The 23,414-nt window shown below is 39.2% G+C and overlaps 1 protein-coding gene and 1 long non-coding RNA gene across 4 annotated transcripts in view; one reads left to right on the top strand and one right to left on the bottom strand.

Annotated features, from left to right (window-relative positions):
• CA10 (carbonic anhydrase 10) overlaps positions 1-23,414 on the bottom strand; it is a 194,598-nt gene that overhangs the window by 117,408 nt on the left and 53,776 nt on the right. For all 3 annotated transcript variants that reach the window (XM_065693410.1, XM_065693409.1, XM_065693408.1), the window contains exon 4: positions 1,977-2,119. In XM_065693410.1, coding sequence (XP_065549482.1) covers positions 1,977-2,119 — 143 coding nt within the window. The remainder of the gene's footprint in view (positions 1-1,976; positions 2,120-23,414) is intronic.
• On the top strand, positions 2,856-16,240 carry LOC136021262 (uncharacterized). Its single transcript, XR_010615711.1, has 3 exons — positions 2,856-2,999; positions 5,482-5,597; positions 16,034-16,240. It is a non-coding gene; the product is annotated as an uncharacterized LOC136021262 (long non-coding RNA).

The raw sequence follows: 23,414 nt of genomic DNA on the forward strand, positions 1-23,414 counted from the left end.
ATTCACCATTTTTCTTAGGATCAGTTCCATAAAATCCTTTCATGTACAGCATAATCACAGTGAAGTCTTGTCTAAGAAATTCCCTGGCTGCTATATCAATTGGTTCGTTGCCCTGAAAACTGAAGTGCTTCAGCCCATATGAAACACACCTCCATTTTTAACATAGAAAAAAACATTACCAAAATTGAACACAAATACACCACCTGCCAAATCAAATCCTCACTGAAGCCTCAACTATGAGCAAAGAATTTGTTTAAGGCATTAAAACGGCAGTCTTCTCAGAGGAGGATTTTGATTCAATCATTTCAGAAACCTCTCTAGAACAGGCGAAGCACAACTAGAAGAAAGCCTGTTCTTGTAACATGATAGAAGCAGGATAACATTTGTGAGTGTGGTAAGAACACCTCATTACTGATAGAGCATTCCAGGTTATCAGTGTCTCCGATACCTTATTACTACTCAGACATTTGCTTCACCCTCAGCTGGTACAAGAAACAGCTGAATCCTTAGGACTGCTAAAGACATTAAATATTCTTAAACACCTGGCTTTTACTCACTGACAACTTCCATTTACTTTTGTCCTTGATTGTCATATTATGTCATATTGTGTCATACTGTAATTTGGAAATAATGTGAAATATTTCAACCATTACATAAATTGCAGAGTCAATAAAACTCTTTTTTGTATCAAGATGAAAAACCTCAGTGCATACCTGTTTAAAAACCAAAATGTACATATTACCCTGAAATTTGGGCCATCACTGAAAGCATTATAGTCCTTCAGTAGCACCACCATTTCATCATTTCCACAATGAAGCTTCCATCGATAGTAACGTGCAGACGTACCACCAGAAACTCAATTGGAAGTACAGATCAAAGTCCTAACATCTCACGCTGTTTCCAGCAGCAATCTCATTTGTCAAGACAACAGGAGAAGAGAAATCATTTTGGAATAACCTTTTGTTAGAGTCTTTTGATTTTTCCAGCGCTGTAAGCCACAACGCCTTTTCATCTGCACTGTTGTGTATTACAGGTTTAATAAAAGAGGACTGCCTGCATGGAATAAGCAACAAAATATTTAAAAACCCTTTTTAAGCAACCCGCACATAAGGGAAACACAAAACCACAACGATCCAAGGACTATTTCCAAGAGTGCCAACAGCTTCAAGATGGTTTTTATTTTACAAAATAATTTTACAATTGAAAAGTATCAACCCTTCAGTTGCATAAACAGAATTGATAACTTCATTTCTTGAGGACCATCCTAGCCTAGAAGTTGAGGTTCCCAAACCACAGGCAGACACATTACCTAACCCAGACTGACGCTGTTTCCATACCTCAGTTCATCGAGATGTACTTTCCAAATCTGGGTAACAAGGTTTCTAGATCCATGATTTAAAAAATATTATTGGTCAGAAATAGTGGTTAATAAACCAGTCAGGAGTGGTGGCCACTTTTCAACAAGAAATTTCCATGCTGATATTGGATAAGTATTTCATAAAGAAGTATAACATAAAGAAGCTCATTCATGCCTTCCTACCCCTTAATGTTACAGCACTGCAACGCGATCCTGATTTAGATGACTAAAAGAAGGTCTCGGCCATTTTAAATAACCTGGTCCCTTCCAACCTGTTTTTTTTATGATTTGATATTAACCCCTTTAAAACACCACCCAGGATGAACATTAATTTTAATTACAAACATTGAGGTTCTAAGCGAGATGCTATTATTTCTGACAGCAGTTTCAAGTAAGTTACTATGAAAATATGAATACATTCTAGAAGACAACTAAAAATGTGCAGTTGCTATTTCTCCATCAGTAATGAAATCATGTGATTTGTAAAACACTACATTGTTATTCTGCCTTGCAGCTGACTGAGATAAAAGTGTACATGCTTTAGAAACATAAAATAGAGCAAATGTTTGTAAGTCTAGTAACTTCTTGGTTTTATACCACAGCAGGATAGAACACGTACCTTTCTTCCCCCTGTGTTTATGCGAAGTGGAGTTAGGAAGGGATCGAAAATCATATGGCTGGTTTCAATATTGACAGGTGACTGTCTTTTCCCAACAGAGCAAAGATTCCAAGCTGAGTTCACCAAACCCCAAAAGGAGGGAACTGCAAAATACAAAGAAGTGAAAGTTTAAGAAAAGTCAGGAACGATGAAAGGAACACACGCAGGGCAGATGGCCAGATGATTAAACTTGTCATATTGTCTGCTCACACACACTGAAACTGAAAACAGGAAAAATCATCTAATACTTGAAATGTAAAACTTCATGCACAAAGACCAAAGCATATTGTTTCATATGGTTTTGTACCAAAATAGAAGGTTGGTTTTGGTTTTTTTCTTTGTCTTTTGAAGGTATCTTAGATGTAATCCCACATTCAATCATAAGTAGCTCCTTTCATGTCAGTATTACAGAATATTTACTGAGCAATAGCATTAGTCCTTTTGCTAATTTTGCATACATTCAATGTGTCCATGGACTGAAACCATCCCAATCTACTCTACATTTTGAAAGTCTTCATATTTACAAGAAATCATTAAAACCCTCAGCATTATTATAAGGGAAACTCATACGTCGTGTTCCCAGAGAACAGGCCTGCTCTCTAGACAGGTTCTACTGATTTCTCTTCCATTCACCTAAATCTGTCTTTAGTCTAAGTTTTGATCTAAAAAAATGTTATTGGAAAAGCCATACTCTGGTGGTAAAGGACAGTTCCTTCCCTACACGTGCTTGCAACATGGAAGTGAGTTACTTTCTGTACCCTTAACTGGAAAAAAAATGTAACACTATACTATTTCTTACCAGGTACCTGCAGGCTGAAAGTTATATTGCATCCGACCTGCAATTTATAGACAAGTACAACCTGAACTTCTCTTCGGGTGCTGAAAAAATGTCTTACTAAATGAGTAAAGAGCAACCAACACGATACACAAAGGAAACATTTATATTGGTGTCTCTACACTTTGTCCCTGTCTGAAATGTATAAGGTAACTTTGACTTTATCAGAATTACTCTGCTGTTTCATGTGGCAGGTGGACATTTCAGTGATGCAAATGTTGATGCCTGTCTTAGTTTAATTCTTTTTACATGCTGCTAGAAGTTTTCATCATCTTTATCCTCAAACCATTCCTCTCATTTACAAACTATGTGACAAAGCCGACAGATCTAGGCTGGGGAAGGGGTTGTGCCTGAGTCCCTGGGCAGGGGCTCAGGTGTTTTGCCCAGAGGGCAGAGCTGAAAACAGCCTATCAGCTGCTCATTAAAAGCTTTTTGGTTGCTGTAGCTGGTTGTGTGCTGGGTTCTGCAGTGTGACTGCTTGGTTCTGCTTGTAGTTTTTGCTATTCTAGTGGCAGCCACATAGAGTTTTGGCTGGATTTGAGCCTCTGGGCTGTAGTAGACTTAACCCAATGGGAAGATGTTCCCTGGAGGAGAGACAGGTGGAGGTGGCTCATCTTGGTGAGTGTTTTCTTATCGTGTTTTACAGGACAATTCAGGTTTTTTTGCCCTCAAAGTCTGAGTGTAGTCAAGCATAAAACTTTGGTTGGGATAATGTATAGCTTCATGTAAGATTTCTACAAAAGCAAATAAATGTTAGGGCTATTTTTGGTCTATTGCTTGCATGGCAAAACTTCAGCATGAGTGTCTACACAGAAGCAATGGAAGTGTTTTGCAGTTGTTGAGTATCTGCCTATACCAGAAGCTGATAAGCTGTTGGCCACAGATACTACTTTTACTCTGAAGTACCTGAAAACTCAGTTTTGGGCTGAAGCTTCTTCTTTCCCTGTGCTGGCTTGTCTGTGCATCTACAGGTGCTACATGTGTAGGTGAACACAAACAGCCCTGCAGCGATCCAAGTGGTACAGCCACAACTGACATGTTATAGCTAGAAAACAGCTTCCTTGCATACAATTGGGAAGTGAACATGTGTTACTAATAGCTTAAATTGAGCAGTGAAATATCTTTTTTAACACCTGACATGGACAAGCAAATCAGCTCACATGCAAAGCCCCCAAAGGGTGACTACTCTTTGCATGTGCTGCAGGAAATCTGTGAGGGATCACAGTGTAATGTTCTATGACTCTGGAAAAGCAAAGAGCAGCTTTGCACCCCAAATAGCTAAAATACAGCTATTTGCTATAGCACCCCAAATGGCTAAAATGGCAGATGCCCACATCAAACCATGTCAGTAGTCTTTCATGTGAATAATAAACCCTGGTTGCCTCCACCCCATAGAAGGTCAGATGGGAGGCCTTTAAACCAAGCAAAGCCTTGTGTCATAAGGAAAATAAACAGGCAGTATGGTCTTAAAAATATATTTGGCTTCTGTTTACCCTCCCAATGAATTCCCACTTCCACTGGAGACTTGCAAGGCTACAGAAGTTCCCAGAGTGTGCTAAATAATAGTGCTAATGCTTTGAAATGGGAATAAAGAAATGTTAGTGCAATTAAAAATAAAGCAGAGCATGCTTAATTATTTGTGCTTTTTCTTCAGAGAAATACACAGGATCTTCAGTTTCTGTCAGAGAAAATCCCTGTTTATGCAGAAGCCTAAAATAAAAGTTTAGGTTAATTGAGGCAGCCTGGTTTCCCTGGATAAATCCCCCTGTGTTGTTATTAAAAAAAGATAAATTACTGATAAAAATAAATGAATGATGAAACTGTAGAGTTGTGGTTCAAGAGGGAAAACATTAAAAGGGAAATCTGTGGCTTGAATGGTTTCCAGTATTATTAAAGAAGATCTGGGCAGAAGTACTCTTAATATTGGTAAAACCATTCTTCAGCAAGCTGTTTAAAAATAAATAAACCAACTAGCTGAGGTAAGTGCAATAAAATGGCAAGTCCAATAGGTCAGTCCCTTATGTTTAAGTTCATATAAGTTAAAGAGTTTGTGATGTAACTGGATTGTCCCGGAAAAGCTGCAGTGGAAAATAGCTGCTGTGAGGGATCATAGAATCCCAGACTGGTTTGGGTTGGAAAGGACCTTAAGATCATCCAGCTCCATCTCCCCGCCGTAGGCAGGGACACGTCACAGTAGTCCAGGTTGTTCCAAGCCCTATCCAACCTGGCCTTGAGCACTGACAGGGATGGAGCATTTGCCACTTCTTTGGAACACCCAGTGTCTCACCACCCTCACAGTAAAGAAATACTTCCTTATATCTAACCTGCTTAAGTTTAAACCCATTATCCCTTGTGCAATAAAGCTATAGAAGCCCTTCCTGTAATATCTTACATCCCTGGCCAGACTCAGTTCTAACTGGGCCTTATCTTTCCTATACCTTATCACTAGCTTCATGAGCAATGTCCCTGTATTCTTCACAGGTCACATCTTTGCTTCCACCTTCTATAAGCTTTCTTTTTCCTTCTGAGTTTTCTCAGCAGCCCCTTATCCATCCATGGAGGCCTCCTGGCCTTCCTGCCCTGTTTCCTTCTTGTCGACATGTTTTACAATGGTATTTCTGGTTTTGACAGGGAGCCCCTGCACTCTGTACACTGCATGTCACACCAGCTGAGCGCCAGAAGTCAAGAAGGTGGAGCTCAAATACTGCGATGCTGTGCTGCAAAGGTTACACTTGTCACCCAGACATGTAAGTCTGTGTTGAAATCCTTGATTTCTTACATGCCTAGGGAGCTCATGCTAAGAATGTTGCTGCTAGCTCTGTTATGTCTGGCTAGACAAAGAGGAAGTGTAGCAATGGAAAACTTATCCCAGTGATTGGGGTGACTTTGCTTATGCTTCAGCTGAAGGTTAATTAAGGATGACTGACCTCTGACTACACACCTAAGTTAACCAGTGGATGGGGATATTATGCAATATTAATATCTGATTACATTTAATTAAAGTAATTAGTGCTGCTGCTTAGATGCTCAAAGTAATAGGAAAGTATTCAGAACCATAATGGAAAAATCCAAGAAGGCTTCATGTAGGAAACGAAGGCTTAAATTAAACACATGGTCTTGGTTAACTGTTTAGTCTAAACAAATTAGTGCATTGAACATAGGAAAACATATTAAAACACGTGTTATGATTCCAGCTTAGCTAACAGACATGAGCCTACTAAGGGTCAAGTCATTAATGAAACAGTATCTCATTCCCCATGATTGTGTTGTGTTTACATTAATATCTAGTTATGTATAAATGGGAATACACTGCATGTTTGTGTGTGTGTACTTCTGAAGCATTTTAGGTAGAAGCCTTGCTCCTGAGCTGTGCAGGAACTAGTTGGCATGCAGCTCACATACTACCTTACAATCTCATTTAACAAGGTTCTCTAGCTATGGTTATACTACCAGAAGTTTCTCTATACTGATCATGTCATCTCTGCCTTCGTCAATAAATCCCTGTAAATTTATATTGCTTGAGAGCCGATTTGTTGCAAACATGTTACATAGAAATAAGGTGATAAGTTTTTGGCTGATCACTGTCATGCCTTCCACCGTCTCATAACAGAAAGAAAATTGGATAAATCCAAACTTTATTTCCTCTATTTGTTGGCACACGACGGACAAGAGACTTTGTGTGATATGATGAGGGGGATTGCTTATATTTTATACCTATACAAAAATCTCTGATGTCCTTATTCAGCCTCTATCTTATTGCAGCTGCTCTTTTTTTCAATTTACTGGAAACAATTTATATTGAGATGTATGAAGATGCTCTAGTATCAGCATGACACAATAGAATGAGGGATTCTGATGGCTTTTGCCAAACCTATGCATAACAACAGTGAAATAATAGCAGCTAGAAGATAAAGCAAAGATTGAAAGCTGTTCTCCTAGTGATGAGTACCAAGGATTTGCCAAAATAAACACAAGCTTCCCCTCTCCAGAGAAAAGCAAGGAGTGAACACTGTCCCTTAAGGATGCCCTCCTGTGGGTACAGCAAACCTGCACTTAAGCATAATGATACTGTCTGTAGCGTGTGCTGATGGACATGTAAGTCTTCATCCATGCTGGGAGAGGAGGCAGTAGTTTTCCCAGCATGGGATCAGAGGTGCGTGCTGTGTACACCTTAATGACTTGATCTAAGAAATAAAACGGTGCTAGACTCAAGAGGTCCAAGTCACGAAAGGGTTGTGCATGGTTAAGCGGTGTCGCCTCATAACTTGTCTGGCTATTGAGGGCTTATTTATATAAAAACTTCCCAGAGTTCTATCCCATGCTCTGTTTCTGCATCTTGGTCTTAGCAAAGCCATGAAGAGTTTGTAGCTAGAATCCAGTTTTTATGGTGCTTATTTTTATAGGTGCTTATTTTTCCCAAGGTATCTGCTACTGGTCACTGTCAATAATAGCAGATGGAGTCTAGTCAAGACAGTAAAGTTATTTGTGGTGTTCTGCACTGAGACTGTAACTTTCTCTTTGAAGTTTGCTCAACTTTCCAGAGCACAGATTCTCTGAATTCAAGTTAAAGTTCATGTAAGCTTGTTCATGCAGCAGATCCTTGTTTATATATTTAAGCTTTAGCATCAGCCCTGGCAACAGCATAAAACACAATCAGATTGTATTTGTGCAGCAATTATTCTTGCCCTGTGTAATTACTGGTCCCTCAGATAAAATCTCAAGCTACTTTATTGAAACTGGGAATTGAAACCACAGAGAGAATCAGCTATCTATGTACATCAATAAAGCAGTCCATTAATTATTTCCACCTACTCAACTTGAAGAAAATTACCATACTAATGCCTCTGGATAACCACATGACCTGCTCTGCTTCTACATAAAAGCCAAACGTAAAGTCATAGCAGCTTTGAGAGATAAATCGGGAACACCAAAGAAATAAGAGAGTACAGAATGGCATTCATGTAAGTAATTGGTCACAGAAATCTCCAGACTGCAGTAATATTAGACAGTATCACAATGGTTTCAAATTTGAGAACTGAAAGCATTCTGATTTCTTTCCAAGAAGCAGAAAGTTGATAGCTGGAATATATCCTCCAGAGTAAGACAGCATTGCTATTAGTGAAAAAATACTAAAAACTATTACAATGGGTCTTGAAACATATCAAAAAATGAAAATTGTGAAGAACTCTAACAGCATCCGGTTACATACTGCTCATTCCATAGTTTTCAAATGTCATCTTCCCTCTGTATGAAGGGTTCTCAGTGACAGGAGAAGTTCAACAACTGCACAGGCTAAACCAGAAAGAACAGAAAACTGAGAGAGAGAAACGAGGAGTTAAGATTCTGGAGAGAGATCTTCTCTCAAAACGTGTTAGTTTCCTGCTATACCTTTAACAGAAACATCTTGCAATACCCTCTTCAATTTACTTTTGAAATTATAGATGCTTATTTCTGCCTAATTAAACATTTTCTTCAATTAAGAGTATTACCTGGAAAAAAGTACTTAGCAATCACCATTAGTGACCACTAACCTTGCAAAGCTTTTGCTTATTTTAATTTACACATTTGGGATACCAGTGCAGAAAAAAACTACCACTTCTTTCGTTAGACTGATTTCACCAGACTCATTCACTATTGTAAATTATGTTAATCTTAGGGTAAAGAGCAGTTATACAACAGTATGTAATTAGCTTTTTCTCTCCCACACTACTACACTCAAATACTATGTTAATGTTTCCCAAAAATACAGGTCAGCTGTTTAAAAGGTACTCGTAGATGCTTTTCACATTAACCCTTCATTTTGCATCATTTGTATGGCAGGAGTAGGAAGAGGTGTATCTGCAGGCAGAGGTACAGCCAGGTCTAAAACTAAGCTATTTCAGTAACAATCTTCTAGGGCCATTGTTACTACTGTTCTGAAAATATAATGTACTCCTTTCTCTCTGTATATCCTTTTGATTGGAATGAGCTTGAAGAAAACTGTCTTCCTGTGTAATGTTAGTAATGTTCCTGATGTTGAAGGGTTTAGCATAAATGTATGTCAAGAAATGGAAATGAAAACCGATTAAAGGACATTTGGTTTAAGGGTCAAAAAGAAACTGGGATGTTTAGTGGAACTGGCGCAGATTGCTCATTGAAATGCTGGCCCTGGGTAAAGGAAATCCTTCTTGGTAAAAGAGCTAAAGATGAAAAAGGGGAGGAGATGAAGGCAACAGCTTCTCCCTCTTTTCTCAACCCAAGGCACTGAGCATCCACATGGGACTGGATCAGTGCCTGTATCTGCCATATGCTGGGCTCCCTTATTATGTCTGCCAGTGCCTGGGATGCCTGTATGAGTAACAGGATGCATCAGTTACTTACCAATCAGCTGGCAGTTTCTAATCAAGTCTGGTCAGTCCCTCAGTCATCAATCACTGCCAGGGTTCAACAGAATCCCCTCAAAGTGGGCAAAGAACACGTTGGCTATCACAACTGAGGAAGTTTGCCTGACACTCATTGTAATTTGCATGGTGGAAAAGAGGGAGAGTTTGGCCTGGATTTAAATGTAGACTGAAAGGGACAAAGACTAAATGCAAAAGAGCTGAGATGGTCGTTCTGTCCTTTAAATACAGCTTTGCAGTGACATGCAGAAAACCCAGATTTGAACTATTGTATGATCCCTGGAAGTAACCTTTCCTCTTCATGTTTCTTCATCTTTTGCTCTTCTGTTTGTGCTGTGGTTCATGATGTAAAAGTGGGCACTACGGCTGTTACTACTAACCTGTTCTGAGGCAGGGTGAGTGATATCTAAGGTTTTAAAGATCCAGAAGGACAGTGAAGAAAGCTTCACATAGATGAAATGGAACACTGGAGAAAGTTGTTCAGAGAGAAGTAATTTGGAACTTACTGTTTTAAGGAAAGGAGAAAGACTGCCTATCCAGCAGATAATTTGAGCTCTGTTCTGTAGATTCAGCTTTATTTTAATGTCTTTGGGATACTATTGATCCTTTCACTGAAAAGTATAAATGAAAGAAGGAAAATAAAAAAAAACCTACAGAAGACAGCATATTTATTTTAGCAGAAGTGCTCATTCTGGCTATGCCAGTGCTTCACAGCATGCTGTTACTAAACCAAACATTACTCTCAGGTAGTAAGTTGGAATTTAACTGTTTCTTGTCAGTCAGTATAAGTCTGCATATGGTTAGCACTTCCTTTGTTAGGATAAATAAAATGAGCATCACGTTCCGAAACTACAGGCCGCTTAGAGATTCAGTTTGGACAAGGCAGGCACTGAAGCATGACAGTTACATGTAAGGAGCACCCAGTAGGGTTAACCAGTCCCATTCTCCAAGGCACTTGTGCGTGTGACAGTGGCCTCTTGAGAGTTTCTTGTAGCTATGTACTACACTGGTTTCCCACAAGACTCTTACAGCTCATGACAGCAAATAATGCAGAAATGTCCTGACTTGCAAAGACAAGTGAGGAGCAGCCACAGAGTTCACCACTGAGCGCCGCAGTTCGTATCTGTAATGACAGTCCAAGACAGAAGCACTGATGTTTTGTGCTCTGGTATTTTCTAGAGTAATCAGATTTCCCTGACCTCATTCCACTGGGCTCTGCCCCTGCCTGGGGATGCTGTTTCCACAGTGAGATTACCAAAGCTCTAACTTTGATTGTTCTGGGAAAGGCCAGAGGTCCTTAGGACAGCTAAGTAGGTGCACTTACTCACAGGCTGGGAAGAAAGTTGTGTGGGCAATGCTGATCTCTTAGAAGTCCATGTGGTGCTGCCAAGCCACAACTCTAAACAAACCCATCACTACAAAATATTTTGGAGTGGAAAGAAACCCTGGCCTCTCCTCAGCTCTTGCATCAAATTATTCAGCTAACTGCTATCCACTGAGTGATCTACTGCTTTTCCTAATGGCAGTTACAGTCTCGTGAGCTGGCATATCTGTTTTGAAGGAATCCAGTCACTGCATCCTTGCTAACAGGCTGTACACGTAGTCCATGGCACAGTCTGCAGATGGGCTGCTGCCACTTGATCGTTACCTAGGGGGCAGAATTTAGCTCTCAAGTACCAAGTGATTCATTTTAAATACTTCTGGGTTGTTTCTGCTACCCTGTGTGTACAACAGGCAGAACACATTTAGTGGTCCCTCTGACTCGGGATAGACCTGGCTGCATGGGAGTCCCAACAGCTAATGTAGAGGACTCTCACTTGCTCTCTTCACCCTTCCTTCTGATTAAGTGTCTGTATCTTGCTGTTCTCTACAAAATATGACGAACTCTTTCCACTAGAACTGCTGTCTGAGATGTAAAGGGATAGCTGAGTACCAAGGTATTCTTTTAGTTCATGCCACATGATCTGGTTTCTGTTATTCTGTGTGCAAACCACAGGATACCTACCCTGCATAGGAAATACGATGGTTTCCTACCCAGCAAATTCCTGCATTATGAATTAGCTGAATGCCAGGCGGTAACCGATATAATGAGTATAAGGCTCATTATTAGAATGGTTTTCAGAAATGCTGAAATGCATTCTCTGGATTCTCTGAAATTGTGGGTGAAAATAAAGGGAGATGGAAAAGGATTTGCTTTTTCTTGAAAAACTGGGCCACTTACATAATGTGAAAATTCTGTCAGTGTGGTGTCTGGCCCAGAAAATCCCATACAAACAACATAAATACTGAATACGTTCTTAAGGAGGAAAGGAACTGCACTGGTGCAGGACTATCTGTACAACCCCTACAGACCAGAGAAGAAATGAAATTATTCATCTTCACCAAATGGCTGGGGAGACATCTCATGTTATACACATCCTCCCTCTTCCAACTCCAAACCTGCTTCTGCTCGTTAGTCAGGTGGGTTTGTCCATGGTCCCACTGGCTTTTGTGGGAAATGCAAGGCAGATACTACACAGTTCAGTTTTTGCACACCTATTAGTCAAACAAGCTTTCTGGATTTAATATCTTTTAAGGACTTGCCGTTATTAGGAACTCCTTTCCCATTGGATTAATTGCCATATCTGCTGTTCAAATATACTGAATTCTGTCTAATGGCAAGGTCATGTTTCACACCTTTTGTTCCATTAATGCATGCAGTTTTGCATTCTGCTGTGAGTCTGAGCTTCCAAACAACCTTGCTGATCTTGCTGAGGCTGCTTTTGGAGAGAGATACAGCAAATGAAACTGCTGAGTTCTGCTGTCAGTGAGGAAATATTTTGCAAATACATTGGTTTTCACAAGGCTGTGAAGGTTCTTAAATACTCACGTAAATGTGTGTTTAATGATACCAGTAAGTGTTTTCTCATCTACTTTGAAGTTTGTGCATTTGCAGTCAGAGAAATGCTCTGCAGCATCCCATCAGACAGGCTAACTGGGAAGGTTCTCAAGCTGTTTTTTTTCTGCAAACAACCCCCCTCAAACCCCTTCACTCTCCCAGCCCTGCCGAATGCATCAGCAAGAATCGATGCAGGTAATGGGCAAGGGGTGGACTCTCCCTCTTGATGCAAGACAGGGTTTGGAAATGTGCTGCTCTGCTGCCATCAGTGCGTGAAAATGGAAGTGAATTGCCTTGACGTGGAAAGCCAACAGGAGTAACTGAGTTGTGAATGTCAGGTGTGTACTCGAGGTTAGATCAAACAGCCACTGCAAGGAGAACCCTTTATTATTTCCAACTAGCTACTCCACAAACTATGACTGAAAAGCTGTTTAGCGCAGCAGTAATCTTTCCAGAACCCTTCCTTAGCCAGCTGTTTTCTTAAGCTATGGGTGTGCATGCATGTCTCATACTAGTGTCAATCAGAGCACAAAAAATGTGCTCATCTGACCACTGCTGGCAAGTGGCAGAAGTTCGTAAGGCAGTAACCATGTGACATTTTCTTTCTGTGGCTTGTAATGACTTATTTAATCTTGTGAACAATGACAGTAGCAAGCACACCATTTATGTGAGAATTACAGCAGTGCATGAGCATCACCCAATATGCAAGGCTCCACCTTGAAGCCCATTGTAGCAGCACCCACTGTTTTAGCAAGGCAGTTAGGCCCCAGTCAGAGATGTAATGCACAGAATGCAGAACTGTAAAATCTGTCAGAGGCACAAGACCATAATCTGCTTCCCAGTGTGTCTGAGGGAGAACAGAGGGCCAGTAGCTCTAGAACACTCCCGACAGCTTATTTCTCTCTGCCAGAGATTCTAACAGCTCAGAAGGAATGAACATCAATTGTTTCCAAGGGAGATGTATAAAAGATAATGTATGTTGCCTTTTTGGCAGCAAAGATTCACTGGAAGATAGTGCCTTGGAGGCTTTATTACTTGTGACCTTCGCACAGAACCGAATACACCTTATTTTCTGAATGATTTCAGCCTGTAGATACAGCCTTTGATGGTCTTTGAAGCAGGAGAAGAATAAAATCACACCTTCCTTGAGAAAGAGGTTTAGGAAGGAAAGTATTAAATGGCTACATCCAAATGGAGTAGGACATTTACGGCTATGCATGTGGAAAAGGCTGCAAAGACTAAAAGTACCCTCTCAAAGATCCCAGCTCTTAAATTCTAACATTTATTACAAATATGATTATCAAATACACCTGATAATAAAAAAAGCCCCATTGCCTAGAGGGAAAATCTGCAGCCTCATTATAACTGAGAATGTAAGTTGAAGTTGACCTCTGTGGTGCAGGCTTGATAATACTTCTAGAAATCAAAATATGGAAAGAGTAATCCTGGAAACAGGACTAACTGAACTAGTTCGTGGTAATTCCTTGGGCTTTGGAACTAACAGTTCTTCATCTTTCCTACCTGTTTTTTATTTTTCTTTTTGAGAAAACATTTCTTCTGACTTAAATTTCCATTTGATATTTCAGTTTTAATTTGAGTTAGTTGAATACACATACTGAAGTAGACATTCTTTCTGACCCAACAAAGAAACTGTACCCATCAAAATATCATTTAGAACTATAACCACCTAGTTCCACATATTGGCCAGTGTTTTCCATCAGCGCACCAGGCTGGCTTTAACACTAGCAAAAACTAGAGTACTCCTTTCTAAACACAAAGTCTGTGCTCTTAATGAAAAAGTGAACACAAACTGTGCTAGTCACAAACACACCACTTATTTTTCTATAACAGCCTCATGTGTTTCAGGTATATGGCAATGTGCTTTAGCATTATTTATGCACTACTGGTACAAATAATATCCAGAAGGCTTAGTAAGTACAGATTAGCTATCTTTAGTGTTCTTGCTTCTGTTTAAACATCCTCTAACACAAAGCTACCACAGCTAAGTCAGTAACCATAAATCCTATTAAAATTTCCATGTACAAATACTCACTTGCTGTAGATGAAGCTTACTCTCAATGGGTTTTTCCAGTATGACCTGGCCAAATAAAGGAAAGTAAACACCAGGCTTACAATCAAAATTGTCTTTCTTTCCAGTTTACTTAACTGAGGTTCTGCACTGTTCCTACCACACAGGAAATGGAATGATTTTTTGGAGACGTGATGGGAGAAAAAGGATTTACTTTTTTTCCTTTAAGCAAAGCTTTCTCTCACAACAATACATACAATGACCTTTCTCTGTAAGCTTTAAGAAAGGTATTTCCAGAATCAAACCAATTCAGTTCCTAGCCTGCATTTCAAGCAGCTGTATAAATTTTGCTGAACTGTAATGGTCCACTCTGATACAAAAATCCCTCTTGGTTTGCATTCATGTTAACAGAAGAGCAACAGTGGCTTAGCAACTACAAGCTATGTGCAGTGACTAAACTTATTCCAGTCTGCGTGCCTAGCTTCTTTAACAGAAAAGACTGAATATGGAAAGTGCTTATTACAGATATATTTAAGTAAAAAGTTGAACAGGAATCACAAGACCTTAGCAAAACAAAACAATACTTCTTGTGGCTAGTGTTAGCAACATTGTCTTCCTAATTCCTGTTATCTTCGTAATAGCTATTTAATTGTGGAGCACAAGAGAAGGGTAAAGTCTGAGTCCTGCAGTTAGGTGATTGTCACTGGAAGCTTCACCTACATCAATAGTGATGCTTTTCCTTTGTTCTGCACTATTAGCTGTTGTCAGCCAGGGTAAGGGATATATCTATTATGCTGCCAAAGGAAACCAGCAGAGCAGTATAATGACAATTCCTGGACCACTTATAAGCAGCCTACTACCTAATGTACAAGAGGACTATTAATTTATTTTCTGTAGCATTAACTGTGGCCAATTTAATAACAAAATGGTCTCTATACATCATTTCTTGGGACTGGGCCCAGTGATTTGCTCTTCAGTTGTAGGATGTAAAGTTATACTTTTGATATATTTGCATGTGAGCTATTTCAGCACCAAAACAGTGACTGGTGTTCTTGTTACTGCACTGACTTGCTACGATTGTCACAGAAGCATAGAATGGTTTGGGTTGGAAAGGATCTTAAGATCATCCAGTTCCAACCCCCTGCCACGGGCAGGGACACCTCACACCAGACCATGTCACCATTGTCACTTTTCATAACAATCACTCTTTTGAACCTCAGTGTGAGGATTTCAGTGGCAACACATCCCAAGCTTGAAAATCTTCACAGCTTTAAAAGGAAACAATTTGAGCACTGACTATTTCCTAACAAAAAAGTAGTGAACAACAGCATATTATCTGGCTTTGGCAAAAAGAATTTACTCTTGGTGATTCAGAATGGATGTCTTACAGGTTGTTTTTTGGGTGGAAAAACATCCAATTTTAGATTATCTGAAGTTCCCTCCTGGTTTTATGTGTGTTTCAAAAAATTCTCATAATTTCTTAAGTAAAACGTTCTTTCACATTTGGTTTCCCCAGCAAAGCCATAGTTATCAAGTTATCCCTTTCTCATCTGGCTGAAACATTTATATTAAAGTACAGTTAGTGCTGGCAGTTAAGTGCCTCCCTGAATTAGATACAGTCTGAATACACATCACTTGCCAAAAAATGCATTATCACATCCAATTCCGAATTAATGCTTCATGTCTTTTAAAACCTCTGAAGTTCCTCCAAAAGTAACTTCTCCTTTTTGGCATGTTTCATGCATGTTCAATTTTTGCAATGCAGCACATAAAATCAAAGTGGACATGGAGGGGATATCTGCAGGTGGCTGAGAAAGAATCTGTATGTTTGCTCACACAATTGAGTTTGCCCATTTTCAGTTTCTCTTCCTTCAAAAAACACACTCTGATTTGCAGGATGAAAACCTCCACAAACTGTAACCTTCTGGAAATCCCATCTGAAGTTTCTTGCTGCCATCACTGGTGGAAGGATTTTGTGATGCATTTTAAATCAAAAGTTCTTATGAAATGCTGTCTGGATAAAGCAGTTCAGATGGACTGCCTAATGTACAAGTCCACAGCAGTCATCATAGACCTGCCTGGGTCTCTCCACCGATCATGAAGTCTCCAGTTCTACGATCTTCAAAAAAGTAGGAAGCACAGTTTTTGTAGCTTAGTAAAATTTCTTTAAGATCTCTTTTCCCTGAAGTAACACTTAAAACTCTTTAAAAGTCTGAAAATACTCTGTAACTCATTAAGCAGATGAACCTCATTTTCTGTATTACTTCAAGGCAACCGCTACTTTTCATAGGCTGAAGACTCACATTTAAAACAGGTGTTAACAATAGTAAAACCCCAATACATGTTGATGGACTCAATCTTTCTCCTGGGAGTTTTATATTATGTGCATTTTAGAGCTGGCTTTTCAACACATCCAATACCTATCTCCTTCTAACCGCTCAGGAGTTGCACTTCCTGGTAAAATCACGCTTGGTCCCTCTGTAACAGAAGACAAGATGCTTCTGCTCAGATTTTCACACGCGTGCAAAACCAGTTGCAGATTAAACCCTAGACCTTGAGAACTCATTTGGGTGTTGCAAAGCAAATGGACTCCCATTGAGAAAACTGCCTAACGAGGACACCCAAACCTAGGAGAAGATAATTTCCATTTCAGAGATCTGAAATGAACTCCCACTGGATCCCTGTCACAATTTGCTTTCAAGTAACATGTAAGATTTTGGGTGAATTCTGCAACCCGCTAGCCAGTATACAGAAGAAAACTCACCTTAATATAAGATACACAGGATATTCTTATTTAGTTTCTTTTTAAGCTGAATACTTTAACTTTTTTTGTAATCTAAAGTGCATGAGAATGTGACTGTAACAAACCATCTATTAGACAACTTTTGGTGCATTACTCTGACAGATGAATGCAGATAGCTCGTGTAATTCTGTCTGCTCTTATACTTACATACTCGTCTCTTCCCTAAGTCAGCTGTGAAAAGTAGTAACTGACAGGATGCTCTGTAGTTAACATTTAGTAATATGCTCATGAGATAAAAAATCTTGAGATGGAAGTGTGGAAACTCAGAAGTACATTAAGCTTCTCAATCTACACATACAGCTCCCTGTTTTGTCCTTAATGAGGTGTAATTAAAAAATATGAAATTCCTGAGTTTGTCAAAAGAGTTTTTAAATTCTTCTTTTTCCTGGTTCTCACCATCCCTTGTACATCGGCATCACACAATTGTAAAGAAGCCCTGTTAAATTTTGCATTAGAAAACAAGTTCCACAGATCCGGAATTTGTCAATGACTGTTCTGGCCACTGACTGTACAGGAGCAGGAGGCACTGGGCACAATACATAAATTAATCAAGCTTCTTTACACTCCTTAAACAAGATGATGTCAACATTTTGGGCTTAAGCTCAACATTAAAGAAGACATAAAATTAAGGCAGCTTCCCTGAAATTCTGCTGTAGGAGAACAGCACCTTAGGGCCTAATACTTGCCACAGCTTTTAGGAGAGCAGAATACACAAACCTTCACGGGTATGTTTCTGATCATTACTTTTGCCTGTTGCCTTGACTTTTTCAGAAGGAAAAGAAATAGTGATTTCAAATTCCTCTACTTTGGATCTCTGAATCTGGGTGGCTCCATATTTGGGAAACTAGGCAGGCTTCTTCAAATGTTTTCTTCATTACCAGAATGATCATCCCCTCTTATATGCTGACAGAATCTGTCGTTTTCATCTGCCCATTATTCACTGTATACATCATGCTAGTTAAAATTAACACCAGTGCTTGCTTGCAGCTTGTCCTTTAACACTTACACGCAAGCCTGTCAGTTCTTCACATTAAGATACATTTACTGTTTTCAAAATACATTCAAGCTGACTACTAATTCTACAGTCCTTGACTTCATAGGCAGTATAAACTCTTAAATAGTAATTGAGTCATCTTTCCATGAGCTGAAAAAGAGAGCAAAGTATGATGCTGCCAACAGCATGCTGTTTGCTCAGCAGTAAAGTTTATGGAGTACTGCTTTATTCACACAAATTATTAGGTTCAGTACAGGTGGTAGGGAGATGACACACAGTCATGATGTACAGAAAATCCATACCCATTATCCAGCAGCATCTCCTAGCCTTGGGATCTGTGAATTTACAGCTGATTTTGGAGCTATAGCCCACAGTGACATTCAGCATGAAACTTATGTCATTCCTCCTGTGCAGGGCATAAAGCTCACAAGTAGAAAAGGTCGGCAGGAGGATCTGTTTCACATTTTTTTGATAACTATTAAAACTACTGACACAACAGGGGTTTTCTGCCAATGTTACTATTAGGAGTACAGATGGGCAATGAGACAGCTTTCTACATGTATCTTCACTGCAAGTGCCCTGTTCTCTACAGTGAACTGCATGAACTACTTATTCTTTTGGCTTTGAGTGTGCCCAGATCATTCGTAAGTCAACAGTGTTGTCTTTAGTGCTAGCTTTTCGTACCATTGACAAACACAGTCACTGCTGAAAACTATCCTGGTGCAGTCCATTCATAACTAAGTATTCCATTTCCATTTTGAAGCACTTTTCGCATTAGCACTTTTCACATCCTGTATTGTCTGCTCATTTTTCTGATCCATCTTTTATTTTGAATGTCACCAACAGCATCTGAGATACTGAATTACAAAGTGGTTCTTCTCTCTTTGTTGACTTTAGTGCTTAAAATGGCTGAAAGCCTGAGTGCCCCTTTGTTCTTATAAACCAGATTTGGTGCAGATGCTGTACTCTTCCTTTCAGATTATATTTATTTATTTAATTTTAAACAGAAGGCAAAAGGATAAAGTATGATTTAAACTTTATCAGCAGCTTTAAACTAGTTTTTTTCAATGTGGATGTAACTCACTTTATGCTCCTTCAAGAGATGTGCTTTTACCACCCGTGAGGCATCTGCACAGCGCTAACCCCCTGAAAACCTGCCACCCTTATACCAGTTCTGATAATTAATTATATTGTGCCATTTTCTGCTGTTAAAACTCTTATCAAAAACATGGAAGGCAGAAATACTAACCGTAAGGAAAAGGCTCCAAACTGGCGAAGCTCTGTTTAAAATAGTAGAGTTGTGCTGACTTAAAAAGTGATGGGTTGCTTCTGCACTATTTATTGCTTTTAAAGTCCAGCTTAGCCTTATCCATCTAATATCTTTTTGCTGAATCCTTAGATGGCACTATTTGGCGAACATACAGCATAAATATCATTCCTCCTTACATAGTGCTTGATAGACCCAGATTCTCCCATTCTCAGAACTTCTGGTTGATGTCTCTTGCTTTCATGTATTGTGCTGCACTTCACAATCCTTGCTTGTCCTCAATTGACTTGGTGTCAAATTCAGTGCTAGAGCTCCCCAACACAATGACACCGCTTCGAATTCAGCCTCGGCTGGTTTCATCCTGTGAATTGGGGCACTGAATGGTTATGACACTTTTTATTTCCTTGGATTTCACATACTCCAGATAATAGGAATAATTTTCAAAAGGCAAAGCAAAGAATAGAGCCTATTCAGGTAGAGTCCAGAGTGACTTTCACATGCTCTTCTGTCCCCCAGTACATGTTTCTGAATCATCTACAGTTCTAAATACCTTTTAAACAATATGTGTTTGGACTCCTGAAATTGTCATGCCCTTGCTGTATAAAAACTGTATTCCTCTGATGTCTTAATTTATTTTCTTCTGTTAAGATTAAGAAGAAATATACAAAAATACTTAAAAAATCTATACAAAAAGCATGCTCTTCTGGTTGCTTTATAACATCGTTTATCTTATTCTGATTCTTCTGACAGCTTGTAATGCTTCCAGAACTTTCAGAGAATTTTTCAACAGCTCAGTCTCCTCCTGGGTGTCACAGTCTGGCCTCAATTCTCCCAGCTGAAACATGGCCAAGTGTTTTGAGGAGCAGCAGAGATTTATTTCAGAAGAGTTAAAGGTGGAATAAGCAGCATCAGGCTGCCTCCCCCTTCAGCAGTTACGTAAGGATGAGCTTGGCTCTTCTGAAGTTTCCTAGGTGAGGCTGGCCACAGGTTCCAATGAATGTGATATAATACCAAACATCGTTTTCTGAGCTTCTGAGAATCAAATCCCTCAGTTGCGGAAAGGAAAAAATTTTGGGAACCTTTGTCTCTTGTCTCTTTCTGGAGTGAGAGAAAGCACAAGGAGAACTAGCAGCAGCTAATGGTACAATCTGGGTTGTCCGTTGTAACTGAGGGTGAGATCCTGGTTACACCAAGAAAAGCACAGACCACAACAGGAAAATGTTCTTCAAAACCAAAGCAGAAATCCTTATTTTTCTGACTAATAGAAATACCTCTATGTCAAGCTGTGCATTTGATTAAAGTTAGTAAGTAAAAATGTGTTTGAAAACACATGAATACGCCATTGGTCAACAACCTGATTGATCCTAAAGACATCATCAAGAAAGTGATAAGAAATAAAACTTCTTTCTACCACTGTACACTAATTAAACTGTTTAGTGCGGAGATCAGCATAAATAAGGAATTAGCAAACAATGATGCGAGCGGAGGATGATTTGTAATATCAGCATATTGATGCACTGGGCTCAGATCTGGTAATTTGATTGGCAGCGCTTTATTAAGTTTTGGCAGCATTTAAGTAGACTGGGAATGCTGTTCTGAAGCTCAACCACATTAATCCAAGCTCCAGCTCTCATTAATACTGATGAGTGAAGGCAGTTAATTGAATTATGTATGAAGTACTGCTGATTAAATATTTCACTCCTTGCTATAGAATTAACTCTGCTTTATTAACAGCCACTGTTGTCTCTAATAGTGAATGTCAGAGGGACCTTTTCTCAGCATCCACTTTCTCTTTTTTTTTTACCATCTGTTCAGGTTGCTTCTGTAGGTACCCACTGATTTCTGCTTGTACTGGCCTTTGAAAGTAATACTTCTGCTTTACCCAAATGTTGGAGTGATGCTATAAAACTTACATTCCTTATAGAAAAAGCTTCAATTAAATCTTCCAATTATTTTTTCTCATTGACAATAGGAAAATATTCTCCATAGCACATACTTTTGAGTGATGTGTCTTAGGAAAGACTATTTTAATTTTATTCTCTTGCTGATTTATACATTCTACCTTTTCCTACTCTTTTCAGTTATTGCCCGGAACACCAGGGACACACTGGTAAAGAGGGAAAGGAAAAATCCAGACACACAATCCCAGGTTACAAAGAAATCGTAAAGCCAGGCTTTAGAAAATAAACCAATATCCTTTCAGGAACCTTACTGAACAACTACAACGATTACTGTCCTCACCAGTTGGCAGATGTTTACAGTTAATCTCAATAACAAGACACCTGAAGACATCTCAGTTATTTAGCTGTTCAAAGACAACATGACAAAAGCTAATTAGAGAATGGCAATGGTTTAAAAACGCCACCTAAAGCCTCAACATTGACAAGACACAGGAGTTACTCCTGGACCATGCTGTCAGAAGGCCAGAGCTCAGAGCTCTTTCATCCTTTGCTAAGACACACTATGAGTGGGCAAAGACTGAAATTATGTTCACTGAAGTTCGGTACTAACATACATATTAAAGAATATGGGATACAGTATGCAAAGTGTATGAAGTCACAAGCTTCCATAGTTAAAAATAACAATAAGTAGTTTTAAAATATACAGTGTTGGAGGTCTGACAAAGAACTGTTATTTTCAGTGCAGAGGATGTGCAGCCCTTCCATGATCAGCCTTGTAATGTTCTAAAAAGCTTCCTGGTGATGGTCCTGTTCCTGCTCATATGTAGCATTTTTTCAGTGAAATGAAATCAAACACTGGAGTGCACAAGTGACAGTGACAGAATACAGAAAATCTACTTGAATAGTAGCAGAGCTCAAGGATGACAAATTCTAATACATATCAAAACACAGAATTCAACATTTTCACTATTACATATTGCCTCATAATCCATTGATTTCATAAAGAGAGCTGGGGAAGTGTTTTTAAAGTATCTTTGGAGAATAGAAAGCCCAAAGCAAGTAGCTTTGTATAGATGTATTATGACTTCATTTTTTATTTCCATGGCTTACACTTGTGTGCCCTATGAAAATATTGTTTTATAATTAAGTTGATGTTATAACCAGAAACAGGAAGGAAATGCTTCTAAAACATTATTTAATGAAAGTGAATCAGACATTTCTTAATTAAAACTGCAAGAACATCATCAGTTAGGATCAGAGGCTACAGCATGGCCTCTAGTTAAGGTTATTCACTGCTTTGACATGATTTTTCCCTTGGTTTTCTTTTAATTATGATGTTCTAAAACAAAATTTCAAGAATGCCAACACTGTATTTGAAACCCTGTTTCATGATACAAGTTTATGTTTTGGTATTGAGCTCTCTTTCCCAAAAGCACTAGAATGATAACAGTGATCTGCACATACAGTTATGAATAAGGGGAATGATCTGTGGATGGAGCACTGAACTCCCAAAACCACAACATTTCAATTCCTTCCTAATTACCTATGATGTTTTGTAACATTTGTATCATATATGCACAGAACTGATATGCTGGTTTGAAGTGAGTCCCTGTAGGGGATAAGACAGCCTTGGGTTAGGACTGTTGGAAAGATCTGGGTAAGGAGGGGTATAAAACCAGTTGAATTTGATCTAAGCTAGGGGTAAATTTCTCAGCTCACAGTGAAACCCAGGAGGTTTCACAGTGAATAACCAGAAAGGTGTCCTTAACATTATCTAGTTACAAGATAAGATTAATCTTGATTTTTCTTCTAGTCAAACATGATGGTGCCATAGCCAGACTAAAATGAAAATTCAGCTTTCACAGCTCTGTGAAAGATGAAGTACCTTAATCAATAGGGGACAGGAGGTCCCTCTCTGAAAAATTGATTCTTTCTGGACTTTGAAGGATGGGTTCAAAGAACCCAGAACAAGGAAAAAGGGCAAACATACAAAAAATGGAGCTAGAAAATTATTTGCTCTTTGAGGTAGAATCCAAGTCACTTTGCCATTGCAAAGTTAATTTCTTTTGCTCGGGTAAATATTAGGAGGAGAAACAGGTGCCCTGAAGACAAAAAGGACTGGATGGTGCAGTAACTTCACGCTGTTGCTTGAGAGTAAAGATTCTGAACACCAAAAGCTATTGGCTAAGCCCATGTAAAAATAGAAGAAATGGTTACCAGTAGAGGCTGGAGAAGCGCATGCTCATAGAAGGTCCAGCTGGAATTTTGGACTGCCTATGAAAATATTGATTTCAGAGTCACAGACTGAGGAA

Source organism: Lathamus discolor, chromosome 13, assembly GCF_037157495.1.
Source record: "Lathamus discolor isolate bLatDis1 chromosome 13, bLatDis1.hap1, whole genome shotgun sequence".
In the NCBI taxonomy this organism is placed as follows: Eukaryota; Metazoa; Chordata; class Aves; order Psittaciformes; family Psittacidae; genus Lathamus; species Lathamus discolor.